At 38.0% G+C, this 16221-nt stretch overlaps 2 protein-coding genes across 5 annotated transcripts in view; one reads left to right on the forward strand and one right to left on the reverse strand.

The window, feature by feature from the left end:
• LOC144980823 (putative serine protease K12H4.7) overlaps nt 1-16221 on the reverse strand; it is a 641746-nt gene that overhangs the window by 275507 nt on the left and 350018 nt on the right. The window lies entirely within an intron of this gene.
• LOC144980813 (uncharacterized) overlaps nt 4785-16221 on the forward strand; it is a 43839-nt gene continuing 32402 nt past the window's right edge. For all 4 annotated transcript variants that reach the window (XR_013646967.1, XM_078928635.1, XM_078928638.1 and 1 more), the window contains exons 1-2: nt 4785-5503; nt 7733-7826. Coding sequence is in view for 3 of the 4 variants with exons in the window: in XM_078928635.1 (XP_078784761.1) it covers nt 5316-5503; nt 7733-7826 (282 nt within the window). In the remaining variant the exon portion in view is untranslated. The remainder of the gene's footprint in view (nt 5504-7732; nt 7827-16221) is intronic.

Raw genomic sequence — 16221 nt, forward strand, 5'->3', positions numbered from 1 at the left:
CCTCCTATTTTAGGCTTTGTGGTCCAAATGGACCCCTTGACAGATATTGAGATAAAAACTGGAAACCTCCTATTTTAGGCTTTGGGCTCCGCTTGGACCCCCTGACAGTTATAGAGATAAAAACTGGAAACCTCCTATTTTAGGCTTTGGGGTCCGCTTGGACCCCCTGACAGTTATAGAGATAAAAACTGGAAACCTCCTATTTTAGGCTTTGGGGTCCGCTTGGACCCCCTGACAGTTATAGAGATAAAAACTGGAAACCTCCTATTTTAGGCTTTGGGGTCCGCTTGGACCCCCTGACAGTTATAGAGATAAAAACTGGAAACCTCCTATTTTAGGCTTTGGGGTCCAAATGGACCCCCTGACAGATATAGAGATAAAAACTGGAAACCTCCTATTTTAGGCTTTGGGCTCCGCTTGGACCCCCTGACAGTTATAGAGATAAAAACTGGAAACCTCCTATTTTAGGCTTTGGGGTCCAAATGGACCCCCTGACAGTTATAGAGATAAAAACTGGAAACCTCCTATTTTAGGCTTTGGGGTCCAAATGGACCCCCTGACACTTATAGAGATAAAAACTGGAAACCTCCTATTTTAGGCTTTGGGCTCCGCTTGGACCCCCTGACAGTTATAGAGATAAAAACTGGAAACCTCCTATTTTAGGCTTTGGGGTCCAAATGGACCCCCTGACAGTTATAGAGATAAAAACTGGAAACCTCCTATTTTAGGCGTTGGGCTCCAAATGGACCCCATGGAGAATCATTATGCTCTGGCTTTAATTATACACAAATTACCGTTCTTCGTATACTGTACCAACATCTAATGGTGGCGGTTGTAGCTGTAATTCTAGTGTTGATGATGTGGTGATGGTTGTAGTAGTAGTGGTAGTGATGATGATGTGGTGGTGGTGGTTGCAGTAGTAGTGGTAGTGATGATCGTTGTAGTAGTAGTAGTGATGATGTGGTGGTTGGAGAGAGGGGGGGGGGGGTATCCTTGGAACAAACTGGCCTCACCGGAATTTGACGGAAGTTGCCCGGAACCTGGGAATTTTTTGCTTCAGACCGGAGTTTTTTTCCGGTGAAACAGGAGTTTTGCCATCACTGTAAAAAGGATTAGAGCCAAACAATAGAATAATTTATTTTCCAATGAAAAATACACATGGGGTCCAAATGGACCCCAAAACAAAGAAACAGAAATTTCCGTAAATTCCTTTTTTGGAGTTAGGGGGTCCACTCGGACCCCATAAACTAGAAATAGGGTGTTTCCATAAATTCCTTCTATGGTATATAGAGGTCCACTCGGACCCCCTACCTATCTCAGAAATAGGATGATTCTTCAGCCCTGGAAATAGTGTTAAAGTCAACCAATCTTTCTGGTCTGGTGGTGTTGGCTTTATCAGGATTCTACTGTAGCTAAAAAAGTTGAGTTGTTAGTTTTTTGTCACTCTCAGAAACTATATATCTATTATCTTCAGTAAAACATATTATGTTAAAATATTGCTTTTAACTCACTCAATTCAGACATTTTTGCTACTTTTCAAAACTGGAAAAAATGTATTAAAAATAAGCATGTGCCTAGATAGTTTTATTCAACTACCATTAACATGTAAAAACTAAAAACATTAGCTGTGATACTACGCCTGTAATTTGTCTCAGAAAAATGTAATAAATAGGCATGGGGTAAAAGTAACCCGGGTATACTACGGATATAGTCGGTGTTAGGGTTGAGTGAGTTAACGTTTGTAGACACTACAACTACTAGTAAAAATAAACAATTTGTCATTAACAATATGTTAATATTGCTTTTAACTCCCGTATAGGGAATGAGATTAGCGGAAGAGTAGCGTCCCTTGATTCGACGTCAACGGTGGAGAAGTTATTTGTAAACAAACCAACTTTTATTTTTAATTTGTAGTCTACATCATAGTTAACATTACATAATGGAGAAAACTAAAGAAAAGATCTACGTTGATTATGATATGCATTTTTGTACAGAAATATGAATAATACATTTTGTATTTGGAGCGGCTTGGCTTGTAGTTGGTTTATTTACAATCAAGGGACGCTACTCTTCCGCTAATCTCATTCCCTATAGACTAGACAAGATACGACGGCCACAAAACTGTTTTCAAGAAGTTTGATTGAATCAAAATTCTTTATATTATAATTGTCGGTGTGAAGCCAAAAATCCGCAGTTCTACGAAATTTTCATAGTAGGTACTTGAGCTTTTGTATAGCGCAATATCTACTAAACGTGCTCCAAGCGCTTTACGAGGGATCCCTAACCAATAGCAACACGTAACATGTAGGACGTGACATGACGCCTGTTAGGCGATATTACATATTTTTCGGACAGAGACAGTGCTGTTAACGGCCAAGTACTCATTTTACACCTGAGTACGGTGAGAGAATGTGAGTAAAGAGCCTTTTCCAATGACTCAATTATGCGCCGAGCGAGGCTCGAACCCAGAACCAGCCGATCCAAAAGCTAGTGTCATACCACAAGACCACATAGCCGCACGTAGTAGTGTGTAGGTCTGCTATAGTCAAGTACTAAATCACGCTTGAGTTGAGGGAGATAAGTATGTAAAGTGTCTTTCAAATTAACACAACGCCGCTACAGTTGCCTACAACTGTTGACAATACGAATACTGAAAATCGTATGCTTAGCACAGTTTGACTTCTTGTTACAGGCCAAGTTAATAATGAAGCGTTCGGCTGTCGGCGATTTCCCCCCCCCCCCCCCTCTCTCTCTCTCTCTCTCTCTCTCTCTCTCTCTCTCACTCACTCTCTCTCGCCCTCTCTCTCGCTCTCTCTTCTTCTCTCTCTCTCTCTCTCTCTCTCTCTCTCTCTCTCTCTCTCTCTCTCTCTCTCTCTCTCTCTCTCTCTCTCTCTCTCTCTCTCTCTCTCTCTTTCTTTATTTCTTTCTTTCTCTCTTTATTTATTTCTTTCTCTCTCTCTCCCACCCCTCTCCCCCCCCCCCCCCCCCCTCTCTCTCTCTCTCTCTCTCTCTCTCTCTCTCTCTCTCTCTCTCTCTCTCTCTCTCTCTCTCTCTCGCACACACACACATTACATGAAGTTGCAAGGTAGGTAATCCGTACTGTCTTTATTAAATATTATATTTGAATCGATTATGTCCCTTTACTCGACGTCGCATTGAGACCGTTTTGTGTCAGTCTTTATGGTCCTCAAAACATCACAAGAATGAGATACATACCAACATTTATCTTTATGTGCCTATTCAATTAAATACTGTAAAATATAAATATTTACAAAATTGAATTCAATAATTCTCATGTTATGTCCTTTTAGTTGTTACAGTCACTATTGTACTTAATGTTATATTTTGTGGAGAAATTCCATATATTATAGGATAGCTCAGTTGGTAGAACACTCGCTTTCACACGCAAAGGGACCGTGATCGATCCCGGGCGCAGACGATATTTTTGTCTGCCCCCCCCCCCCCCCTGTCCACCCAGCAGTGAATGGGTAACTGAGTCTGTTAGATTTGGCGGATAGTACTTCGCGATAGACTAGCGTCCTATCCAAAGGATAGAAAGCAATTGCTATTGTCCGTTTCACGCTATAGAAACCGGGATAAACTCCGGCTCCGTTGGCCGAATGAAGGAACATTCAATCATTTTTGTAATCAACCAAAAAAAGATTTCTTCAAAAATATTATCATTGCACTCGATGTGTCTGTATGTAGTAGGTGTAGAAATGTAGTTTCCACGATGGTGTAGCCCTATCGTCATGCCCTTAGACGTGGGCCGACGCGCACTGATTTGCAGGTCTGATAACCCAATGCATTATGGGCTCATTGTTGTAATGGAAATCTCAAAAAAAAAAAAAAACGACGCAAAATATTGTTCATTACAACAATGTTAAACCAGGCCCAACTGTGGGTTCGGATGTCAGACCTGCATATACGTATACGTCGACATGGACCCATTTTAAAAAGCAAATTACAATTGTTTAATAAAATAAAATAATAAATTCCCTTTATTCATCGCCAAGGGGACATTTTCTTTAGGTTTTATTCCAAGGGAAGACTGGAATAACCCAGGCGTCAGCCGCAGTGCAGCGCCGCAAAGTGAGCTAAGGCAAAGTGACTTGCTCAAGTCCACACAACGAGGCGGGTAGTCGAACTCGGTACCTTTTGAGTACGAAGCAAAGACCGAACCGTGAGCCATGCTGCCCCATAAGATTTAAGATAACGTTATGAGCACATTTTATGCCAATGTTTCCTAGCACCATTGTCGTTTAAAAGCCACAAACTAAAACTTATAGATATTCTGTGACTCTTCAAAATATATAAGCAGCAATGACGTCATGATGTTATTTAGTTCTCATCATTTCAACGTAGAGTGAGAGAGAGAGAGAGAGAGAGAGAGAGAGAGAGAGAGAGAGAGAGAGATTTACTTAAAAGCGAATATATTAAATGAATGATAAAACATTTTGGGATTAGAACCTCGCATTTTTTATTATTACATAAGTAAAACATAAATTTAAGCTGCACAATTTTTATTTCTATAACTCACTCATGTAGTTCCATATCTGAAGCAGACGTCGGAGGTCATCTTCCGCCAAGCTGATCTATCTCTTGCCAATTCTATTAAAGCAACGCCACCTTTCTCAGCTTCATCTGTCCAAGTTCTTATCCCTTTCAAATACGTTATTCTTTGTCTTCCTCTTATTCTTTTTCCATTCATCTTTCCAGTCAAGGCGAGTATTTCCAAACCAGGGTGGCGGATAATGTGTCCTAAAAATTCCATTTGGCGTTTGATGATTTTTGTTATCAGTGATCTTTTTCTGTTTGCCATTTCTAAAATTTCTTCATTTCTTTTCCTTTCCATCCATGACACCCTCATCATTCTTCTGTAAAACCACATTTCCACTGCCTCCAGTCTTTTAACCATGGTCTTGTTTATGGTCCAGCTCTCACAACCATATAGCAGCACAGACAGTACATAGCAATCCAGGACTTTGATTTTTGTTTTCATGCTAATATTCCTGTTTTTCATAATTGTATGCAGCTGTTGTATGCATAATTGTATTTCTATAACATATTGAATTATTGAGGGCGATTTCCGTATTTTAACATCCTGAAAAGTGCGATAGTCTTTCATCAATCTATGCTCTGAGACATAGATCTAGTTAGATAATCTGGAAAAATTAATATTTTATTATAACGTCAGTTTTTGGGATGCGTCTCAGATAAAAAAAAAAGTTCCCAGCACTGTATCTTCATGATTAGCAAGATTTAAAAAATTCTGTGGAGTAGTTTCCCCTTCACCTCTCATCATTTCCGGATAAATGGATAAGGTTGCGGCTACCAAAATGGCGTCCAATAAGAGGAAACAGGACGAAAAACATTTAAAAACGTTGAGAGAGATGGTTGCTCTCCCAATAAATAAGCAATGCTTCGATTGTCATCAACGAGGACCAACCTATGTGAATATGTCCATAGGATCGTTCGTCTGCACATCTTGCAGTGGAATATTGTAAGACATCTTTTGACTGCTCTCCTCGTTCATCACTTTCCCTTGTCTCATCATCTGCTATTCTATTACTTCGTGACAGCTTGTAATCATTCCCTTAATTTCTTCCAATATTTGAATCTGTTAGTAATTTGCTAAGTTGAAAAGCTAAATATACGAATGGGTATGACCTTGCCAATGATGCGACTGCTATACACTAGACACATAGTTGCTAAAAGCCCCTCCCCCTCCTCGTCCTCCTCATTTATCACATTCCAATTCTTCTAATCTCATGGATTAAAATTTAATTTATCTGAAATTTGAACACCATAAAAATTTATCTCTATCCCAGAAAAAAGAGTATCATTTTAATACTTAACAGTAACCAATCGCCTACTTTTTTATAAGTTTTGTAAAGGAATCTACTATAGAACGTTGAGGAAATATTACTTTTTAAATTTTAAATGTTTACTTTACTACTTAACTACATTGATTTTGATTTCATTAAAATTTAACACTACTGACACTAGCCTATTGAGTATTACTAGTTTTGTATGTCTCTTAGTTTTTATCCTAGCTCATGAACTGATGATTGAAATTGGTGTTCTGTAATCTCTCCGAATGTAAGAGAATTGAAGACCACATTGTACCTATTGTTCTTATTATTATTATTTTTACTTACTAACTTACTTACTTACAGTACAGTACAGTACACTATATCACTGATTATTTGGTAACTCACGCAGCAGCAAGAATTTAATTCTGAATCGTCCTGCAATGACTCATTGTCTGAATCATCCTGATATTATATATAAATACTAATGTGAGACAATGGGTCACTCACGTTCCATATATATGTTACCGTGAATGACATAAAATCAGTCGGATGGTGACAAGGTTTGAACTGAGATATGGCCAAGTTAAGTTAGAAGGTCAATTTTTAAAATCAAAAATCAGTTCTTGTCATAAATGATTAAATCAACCCTTTTTGTACACCTACGGGAAATACCAAAGCTTAATTTCACTCCTCAATATTTTTTACAGCTAGTCAAGTTGAAAAAGTATGAAATTTAAGAAAATTTGCTGCATACCTTTTCCCATACATCTGACCATAACTTCATGAACAATCACCAGATTTACTTCAAATAAAGATTAAAATGCTCTGGGGAGCATATTCTTTCAGAAAATGAAAAAAAATGCAAATCCAAATTTTCGCCTTCCGACTGATTATGTCATGCACTGACACATATCTCTCAAGTTGCCGTTCATTAAAAAATAAAACATTGGGGCTTTCGGACTGCGATGTGTCTTTGTTGTGGTACTCAATTTCTTATTCTTATATGTTTTTTTATTAAGACAGACGTTTTTTCTTATTTGTTTTTTTTTTTTTTTTTTTTTTTTTTTAAATCAAAATTTTGCATAGTTAAATTAACTAGAAGACAAACAGGGTGTTCTAGGAAAAACCAAACCATATTTTTTTCCTCTCTTGTTAAATCTCAACATTAGTAATAGAATTGACTATGATAATGTTTTCAAGGAATTTAACATCATTTTGATTTTTATACGAGTTCCATTAATCAATTAATATTATGATTTTTAATTAGAAATAATAACATATAATATGATGGGATTTTATTTTTATTGTGTACATTATTTTTGTTTGTTTGTACCTAGATATTGTATAGTTTAAATGTCTTATTTTTACTGTAAAAGTGCCCTGAGGATTATAAGGGGCTTACTGTTACCATTGCTCAATAATAATAATAATAATAATAATAATAAATGGCATTTATATAGCGCTTTACCCCGTTGTCATAGGCTCTAAGCGCTTTACAGTGATATAAAACAAAACATATTACAATACCATCATTTTCCTTATCTTCTTCTTCAAGTACCAAGTCTGTCCCAGACATCGGTGATCATGGAACGCCATTCATCTCTCTGATCAGAAAACTAATATTACTCTTCTCTTTCTTTGTCACCCAGCTGTTCAAACTATTCATATATGTTTTTCTTTGTCTACCTTTACTCTTTTTACTTTTACCTTCTGTCTTTCCTGTGAGAGCAAGATGTTCAATACATTTATGTCGATTTAGGTGTCCTAAAAATTGCATTTGTCTTTTTCTTATTGTATGAATTAGTAATCTTTTAGTTTCAGCTTGCTCTGATACTTCTTCATTAGTTTTCCCCATATTGACAAAAAAAGAAATGCTTTCACTCAACTTCATGATAGAACTTTGAATTATTTTTCAGACGTGGATTGAACCCTCCACACAGAGTGAAGTCCATTTCAATGGCCAGCTTTACTCCCGAGGAGATGGATTTTCTAAAGTCTCACGGCAATGAAGTGAGTAGTTTTAGTATAGATAAAATGCAGTTGACGTCACTCGGGTCTTTGTTATTGTTTTTTGCCATCCATGTTCATGAGTGATTCTCACTAAGCTGTATTAAACAGATTATAAACATTCAAGGTTACACATAGTTTTGTTTATTGGTCCGTTATACTTCTGGTTGGCAATGTTGTGAACTTCTTAGCTGAGTGCATACTATCTATATACACATGATTTTTCCTGCCTCCCAATGGATGGATGTTTGCTTGTTCCTCTGAGATAGAAAAAAATTCTGGTCGACTCCTTCATACTCGTTTTTTATATTTTACTTTACTCTACACTAACTGACTTAAAGCCTTCTGCTTTCAATTTCATCCGACTTCGCAGCTTCTCTCCGCCTGACCGGGGAGAAGGTAGTGCTACTGTCAGAGCTATGCATCTTCTCCCTGGCCAGGTGGAGTTGTCGTACCAGTAAGGCTCGGGTTCGAGCCCCCATCACTGCAAAGTTTTTTTTATTCTCTATTGTCTTCTGACACATTTCTTGTTGTTATCAACATAAGTGACTGCTCCACTTAATTTTCTGCTTTATTGTCTAGTAGTATGACACTCATCATGGAAATGTTGGTGCTACCGGGATTTCTGCTGTAGATCGAGCAAAGTTGAGTCCTTAGAAAAGGCCCTTTACCCTCATGAGCAGAGCTGCCTACTAGAAATTCCATGAGGAAAAAAAAGAAAAAGAAAAATTCACTTTAAATAGCTTCACAAATAAAAATTTGTTTTTAGCATGGCCCAAAAATGCTCCACTCCAAAGTCCTGAATATAGGTCCTAAGGAACTAAACTTTCCTTTTCAACAATATTTATTGAGTCAAAGAGACCTATGCAGCTCTGTTGCTGGAGCAAAAAGTTTGTATTTCTACTAATTTTTCCTAGTGCTAGGCAGGTCTGCTTGAGTATTAAGTGTTTTAGATGAAAAGCAATTGGGAGATTCTGCATGATAATCATATTTGTGGAGTCGTCAAACAATCTTAAAGGCGACGTAATGTCAAAACAATTACCATAGCTTAAATTCTTATGAAATTACAGTGTTTTGTTTAGATTTAGTCAAAATAGCTTTTTTTTCTTTTCCATCTGATGTTATTTGTGGCAATGTGGTATACTAAGGTTCGAGTTCCACTCTGAGCGGTGCGTAGTTGAGCACTGGGAAAGGGCTCTTTACTCACATTCGCACATTGTACTTACTCAGATGTAAGATGAGTACCGCGTCATTACAGCGTTGTCTCAGTCAGGGGGAGGGGGGGGGGATGTAATATTGTCTCATAGGCATCCTGTCTTGTACCAGGCATGTTCTGAAGTTGCCTATGGTTTGTTGAGACTTTTTTGACTAGTTAAGGGTAATCTCGATTAATTGATATAATTTGTTGAAAAATAAAGTCTTTTGCTCAAAATATAAAGTAAAAATAGGTGAATGAATAAAAATATTTACTTAAGCTACTAGACTTAACATGAAAATATCAAAGTGACAAATCAGGGAGCATGCACTGGTGTAAGATAAAGAAGGGTATGAATCAGTGTCAGACAAACCTGAGAGATCTTTATTATGTTTTTATAGGGAATGAGATTAGCGGAAGAGTAGCGTCCCTTGATTGGACGTCACTGGTGGAGAAGTTATTTGTAAACAAACCAACTACAAGCCAAGCGTTCCAAATAAAAAATGTATTATTGATATTTCTGTACAAAAATGCATATCATAATCAACTTTATGCATTTTTGTACAGAAATATGAATAATAAATTTTTTCTTTGGAGCGCTTGGCTTGTAGTTGGTTTGTTTACAAATAACTTCTCTACTGGTGACATCCAATCAAGGGATGCTACTCTTCCGCTAATCTCATTCCCTATCATGAAGCTGCTATATTCTTCTATTCATTTTTATACATTACTAGAGGAAGGTAGCTTTAAGATGCCCTTTTTTCAATGCCACTTTAGAAGTGCTTATCATCATCTCTAAATCAGTAAAGACTTTTTCATAATTATTCTGACGGGTTAGAGCAAGGTGGGCGAGTCATTCTGATTGGTTGAGATATTTTCAAAAGGGAAAAAGAATAGACAGATGTTCACTGCCAAGGCGACGGCTCCAGACGGTTCATTGTAAAAGTAGTCCTTTGGCACTTGGAGCCGGAGTTATCCTGGTTTCTATGGCGAGAAACGGACAATAGCAATTGCTTGTTATCCTTTGGATAGGATGCTAGTCTATCGCAAAGTACTTTCCGTCAAATCTAACAGACTAAGCTAACCATTCACTGCTGGGTGGACGAGGTTGGGGGGGGGGGGGGGGGTCAGAGAAAAAGTCTCAACTGCACCCGAGATCTATCTCAGTCTCTTTGCGTGTGAAGCGAGTGCTCTACCAACTGAGCTATCATCTTGGCAACAACAAGAAAATCCATATTTTAAAATTTGGCCAGAAAACTCGTCCTTCAAATATCGATCAATTTAAATGACCCTCATCTTGGCAAAATAGTTTGAGAGTTATTTTGCCAAGATGAGGGTCATTTAAATCGATCGATATTTGAAGGACGAGTTTTCTGGCCAAATTTTAAAATATATGGATTTTTCCACCAGAGGACGGCAGTCAGTATAGCACTCATAGTCACAGGTTGCCTTATCTGACAGTGGGTGTAGTTTTTGGTGCTTGGTATTTATTCAACCACATGATGAGTGTTGTGATAATAGTCTGTGACTCACACTGCCACTTGATACCCCTGGTAATAGCTCATACGACCTGTTTGTTGACCTGACCTCGTGACCTATTGCTAGTGTACGAAATGAAAGGCCATAAATATGCAGACATGTCATATGATTGTGAGAGAAGAAAGATATCTTACAGAAATTTAATGATTGAGCTGGCCTGGATTACAAGGTCGTCGTAGTTGTAAGAGTTTTTTGCTAAGATGTGGGTCATTTAAAGGGGCAGCGTGGCTCAGCGGTACGGTCTTTGCTGCGTACCAGAAAGATTCCGAGTTTGATCACCCGCCACTACTCTGTCTGTGTGGCCTTGAGAAAGTCGCCTCGCCCTAGCCCAGTTTGCGGCGCTGCTCTGTGGCTGATGCCTGGGTTATTCCATCCAGTCTTCCCTTGGAATAGACCCTAGAGACTTACTTACTTACTTACTTACTTATCCGAACCAGCGACCACCTGAGCTCTAGCCCTTCGGTCTTGTGCCATGACGTAGAAGTTAGACGTCTTTTGTAGTTGTTCCAGGTGACTATAAAGTGTGTTACTGATGCTTGGATTTGGTGGGAGGAATGTGCATCTCAAGACCCTAGAGACAAATTTCCCCTATGGGACGAATGAAGGCAATTTTATTTTATTTACATCGATCGATATTTGAAGGAAGAGTTTTCTGGCAAAATTTTTAATGCGATTTTTAATTTTTAATTTTTAATTTTCTGGAGTGATAAATAATAACGTGAAGTTGTAATTAAATTGAAGCTTACATTCAACTTCACGTTATTATTTATTGCTTCAAGCAGCAACATTTACACTATTTTCTAGAGTGTGACATTTGACCAGTTTAAAAAGAGCATTGCGGGTATTGGATGGATGTGTAATATGGGTCGTTATATGCCAAAGTTCATGACAGCTGTTTATTTGTTGTGTGGCTATGTGGTCTTGTGGTATGACACTTGCTTTCGGATTGGAAGGTCCTGGGATTGAGCCTCGCTCTGCGCATTGTTGAGTCCTTGGAACAGGCCCTTCACTCACATTTTCTCACCGTATTCAGGTGTAAAATGAGTACCTGGCCGTTAACAGCATTGTCTCTGTCCGAAAAAAAATGTAATATAGCCTAACAGGCGTCATGTCCCGTCCTATATGTTAAATGTTGCTGTTGGCCAGGGACCCCATGTAAAGCGCTTTGAGCATGTTTAGTGGATATCGCGCTATATAAAAGCTATATTTAAAAAAAAAAATTTTTTAATTATTTAAATGAGGCGTACGTGATAAATGATAAAAAAAAATATATTATGACGTGTAATGGCTGTGAATTAAAATGTATTAAAACTATACATTTTTATACAGTGTAATATCCGTTTTTAATGGGATCAAAGCGCTTTACTAGGCAAGGGGAACAGTCCCAAGCCAACAGCGATACTGAATTAAAAACGACATAGACATAGACAACACCATTGATGGCCGCTTACTCATTTTTAAACACTGATTGCGGCGACAGAATGCTAGTTCTATATGTTACGTGTTGCTGTTGGTCAGGGACCCTTTGTAAAGCACTTTGAGCACGTTTAGTGGATATTGCGCTATATAAAAGCTCAAGCTCAAGAGTAAAGAGCCATCCATATCAAAGGACCTTGCACCACCTGGAGCCGGACTGGAAGTAGGGACCTACTGGTCCATGGGTACGAGTCTCGTACCACTAGACCACAAAGTCTTGTGTTCAAATTAGTAGTTAAACAAGTGACGCGAAAAGAATGAAAGAACGAAAGAAAAAAATTAATATAAAACAGTGAAAACAAAAGAGTGGAAAGGGGGGTATTGGACGGAATGAACTAAACAGAAACTCAAAAGTAGTAACAACAAAAAATACAGAATTAACCAATTAATTGTCGCACTCAATCTCAAGAAAGGAACGTCTTTTAAATTTTGGCCAGAAAACTCGTCCTTCAAGTCTCGTCTCGATTGATGTATAATCACCCTTGTCTTGGCAAGAACTCTGAAACTAGGGACTTTAAGGAACCCCTCGCGAGATCCAAGGTTTGAGAGTTTTTGCTTTTCATTGTCGAGAGGAGGATTATTTAAATTGATCGATATTTGAAGGACGAGTTTTTTTTCCAAAATGTTTAATTACGTATCTTTCTAAAGTAGGGCGTTCCGATAGCTCAATTGGTAGAGCACTTGCTTTACACGCAAAGGGACCAAGATCGATCTCTGATGCAGTCGAGATTTATTTTTTTCTGATACCCCCTGTCCACCCAGCAGTGAATGGGTAGCTGAGTCTGTTAGATTTGGCAGAAAGTACTTTGCGATAGACTAGCGTCCTATCCGAAGGGTAGCAAGCAATTGCTATTGTCCATTCCACGCTGTAACAACCGGAATAAACTCCGGCTCCATGGGCCTTGCTCGTGGCTCTGGAGGACTACTTTCTTCTTCTTTCTCTTTCTAAAGTACAGCAGATAACTGGTAACACCTTACCTTTGACCCCCGACCCAAAACCCTTTCTCACGATCTTCCTCTGGATTGATAAATGACATTGATTGAGACCATTGAATAAGTAATTAATTGACTTGTGCAGCACGACCAACTACCCACCACCCACGGTGTCAAAAAGACATTGGTACGTGTAAAATTATCAGTAGTTACAGCCCGTACCATCTCCCACAGTCCTACATCTCACATTACAGGCAATAGTACAGAGATAACGTGATGCAATATATTGATTGTTTATGTCGTTATCATCTGGATTGGATGACTGGGTGATAACAACACGGATGACAGTAACAGATGTGTGTGTGTGTGGGGGGGGGGGGGGGGGGGAAATATTCAGCCCCTCATATTCAATGATGTTTTTGTTAGCCCATATCTATCTATGTTTTATCGTAAACTTCATTTGTTTTCCTTTACGAAAACTGAAAACCGTTCTTTTAAATTTTCCGGTAATTTTGTCGTGTGCAACTAGGCGTAAGTGTCGTGGGTCCAATGAAACTTTCAAATACAGAGAGAGAGAGAGAGAGAGAGAGAGAGAGAGAGAGAGAGAGAGAGAGAGAGATTTTGCTTATATATGTTATTGTTATTAGTAGTAGTAGTAGTAGTAGTAGTAGTAGTAGCAGTAGTTGTAGTAGTAGTAGTAGAAGTAGTAGTAGTGGTAAATATTATTATTATTTGTTGTTGTCATTATCGTGCCTTGAAAACAACGTGGAGAAATAACCTGAGGGTTGACGGACAAAGGTCATTACTTATCGTCATGTTCAAACGATCACAAAATATATGTCATTTTTTATCTTGTCTGTCAACCTCCAGCTTGGATCACAAAACTCTCGGTATTTCTATTTTCCATAATCACATAAACTTTTTATTTGTTCTTTTTTTTTTTTTTTTTTTTTGGTTTGGCGGGGGGTGGAAGAGAGAGAGAGAGATCATAGGGGTTTTTTTTGGGTGTTTTCCTCTTTTTTTTTGTGTGATTTTTTTTTTTTCGATTGGTGGGGGGTGGGGCACTTTTTTTTTCTCTCTTATTTTATTTTATTTTATTTTATTTTATTTTATTTTATTTTATTTTATTGGGTCATTTATTATTCATTTATTTTATTCATTTCGTCTTTTCCGCTCCCTCCAACTCTCTCTCTCTCTCTCTCTCTCTCTCTCTCTCTCTCTCTCTCTCTCTCTCTCTCTCTCTCTCTCTCTCTCTCTCTCTCTCTCTCTCTCTCTCTCCACTTTCACGTCATCTCATTCGTGCTAGACAAACATAATTTGTGTCTGTTTTTTTTTTGTTTGTTTGTTTTGTTTAAACAAGACTATTATTGTTACTAGAATATCGAGCATAACATATCGCCTGCTATTGTCACCATACTGACTTCATTGATGAGTAATAACCGACATGAGATGTTGCAATACACAAGCGCGTGCGCACTCACACACACACAAACACATACACACACTCACAATGTTCCAAATGTGTAAATATTCTTACAATTACATTCCTATCGATTTTGATGAGTTGAGTTGTTTTTTTTATTTTTTTTTTTTTTTTATTTTTTTTTTAAATAATAAAAAAAAAATTTTAAGAGGTGTCATTTTAGCGGTGTCGTCAAACCACCAATTGTCGCTGTGAATGTCTTTCTACTTGACGGGTTAAATCATCACTCTTCCTCTCCCCCCCCCCCCCCCCCCCCCACCCCACAAATCGTATCGTCTGTCTCGCTTTCTCTCTGTATTCTCTCTCTCTCTCTCTCTCTCTCTCTCTCTCTCTCTCTCTCTCTCTCTCTCTCTCTCTCTCTCTCTCTCTCTCTTTATTTCTATCTATCTATCTGTCACCCTCTCTCTTCTTTCTTTCTTTATTTCTCTCTCTCTCTCTCTCTCTCTCTCTCTCTCTCTCTCTCTATCTATCTATCTCTCTCGCTCTCTCTATCTCTCTCTCTCGCTCACTCTCTCTCTCTCCCTCTCTCTCTCTCTCTCTCGTTTGTATCAATACAATAAAAAGTAATGGCTCCAAAATGAGAATTACAGCTTCTAAAATAAATCAAGAACAAAGACATTATTTTGAATAAATAATCAATAATAAAAGCAAAACAAAACAATCCAAAAAAATATTAAAGCGTGAATACAGCATGTTAAAGTATAATATATTATAATAGTATAAAAAAGTATAATATATACAATACATAATATGTATTGACACCCCTCTCCATACCAACTACAGGAAAATCGTCACATTCCTTACGATTCCACCAACATTTCTCTCATTCACTTTTCTTTTGTAATCACAAAATTTGAAGATTTGTAAAAAAAAAAAAATGAATATATAGATGTAGATGTAGTTATAAGAACTTAATTCATCGATGTACGTGTATTTATTTCTTTTGAGTAGAGGCTTTAAAATCAAGTTTTATGTCAGATGGGTCTGATGTTTAGTGGGAAATCGTGAGAGAAAAAAAGTAGGAGAGGAGAGAGTTTTAAAGTGGTATTGTAGTCACAGATAATGGACGTGGAAACAAATCGTCGAGGACTGAAGACGCCAGCCTTTCCATCTCGGGGGTTTATCCGTGATAATCAATACACACATTATATTTTGTAAGACGTTCGATTTTTTAAAGAATTTTTTTTTTATTAATAGTCCAAGGGGTGGAGTTCTTTATCCCGGCCATTGAGACGCTTTTATCAACACAGTATGTATTGGGTTTTTATAGATAGTGTGCGCTTGGTTAAGAAGCTCACAACATTACCATCCAGCACACAAAACTATGTGTAACATTAAACGTTTATATGTATACACTCAGTGTTTCTTCGATACGCTGGTGTCTTTTTGTCCCTGTTATTTATCTCCCATGTCGTGACAGCTCTTCTTCTTGTCATCCTGTGTGTTTATGCTTCTACGTGATTATCACGTGATATCAATTCAGTTTGTGTTGGTGCATGCTTGCATTGAAACAAACAAAAACAAAAGTTATGTACTTGATTTCGGTCATGAGAATGTTGTGACCTTTTAAAAAGAAGGAATAAACCAGGGTGCCCGAATTTCGACAACCCTGACCTTGTCGAAATTCGGGCACCCTACCCTATCTATTTTTTGTCGAGGTCATATAACGTAAGGGCAAGAAGCTGAGCATGTTTTGACCTCCCTGTGCAGAGAGATTCAGATCTGCTGTTAGTACAATGTCATCCGAATATATAGATCGTGTGTGGGGCGGA

Source organism: Berghia stephanieae, chromosome 10 (assembly GCF_034508935.2).
Source record: "Berghia stephanieae isolate SIO BIC M18660-M18661 chromosome 10, UCSD_Bste_1.3, whole genome shotgun sequence".
In the NCBI taxonomy this organism is placed as follows: domain Eukaryota; kingdom Metazoa; phylum Mollusca; class Gastropoda; order Nudibranchia; family Aeolidiidae; genus Berghia; species Berghia stephanieae.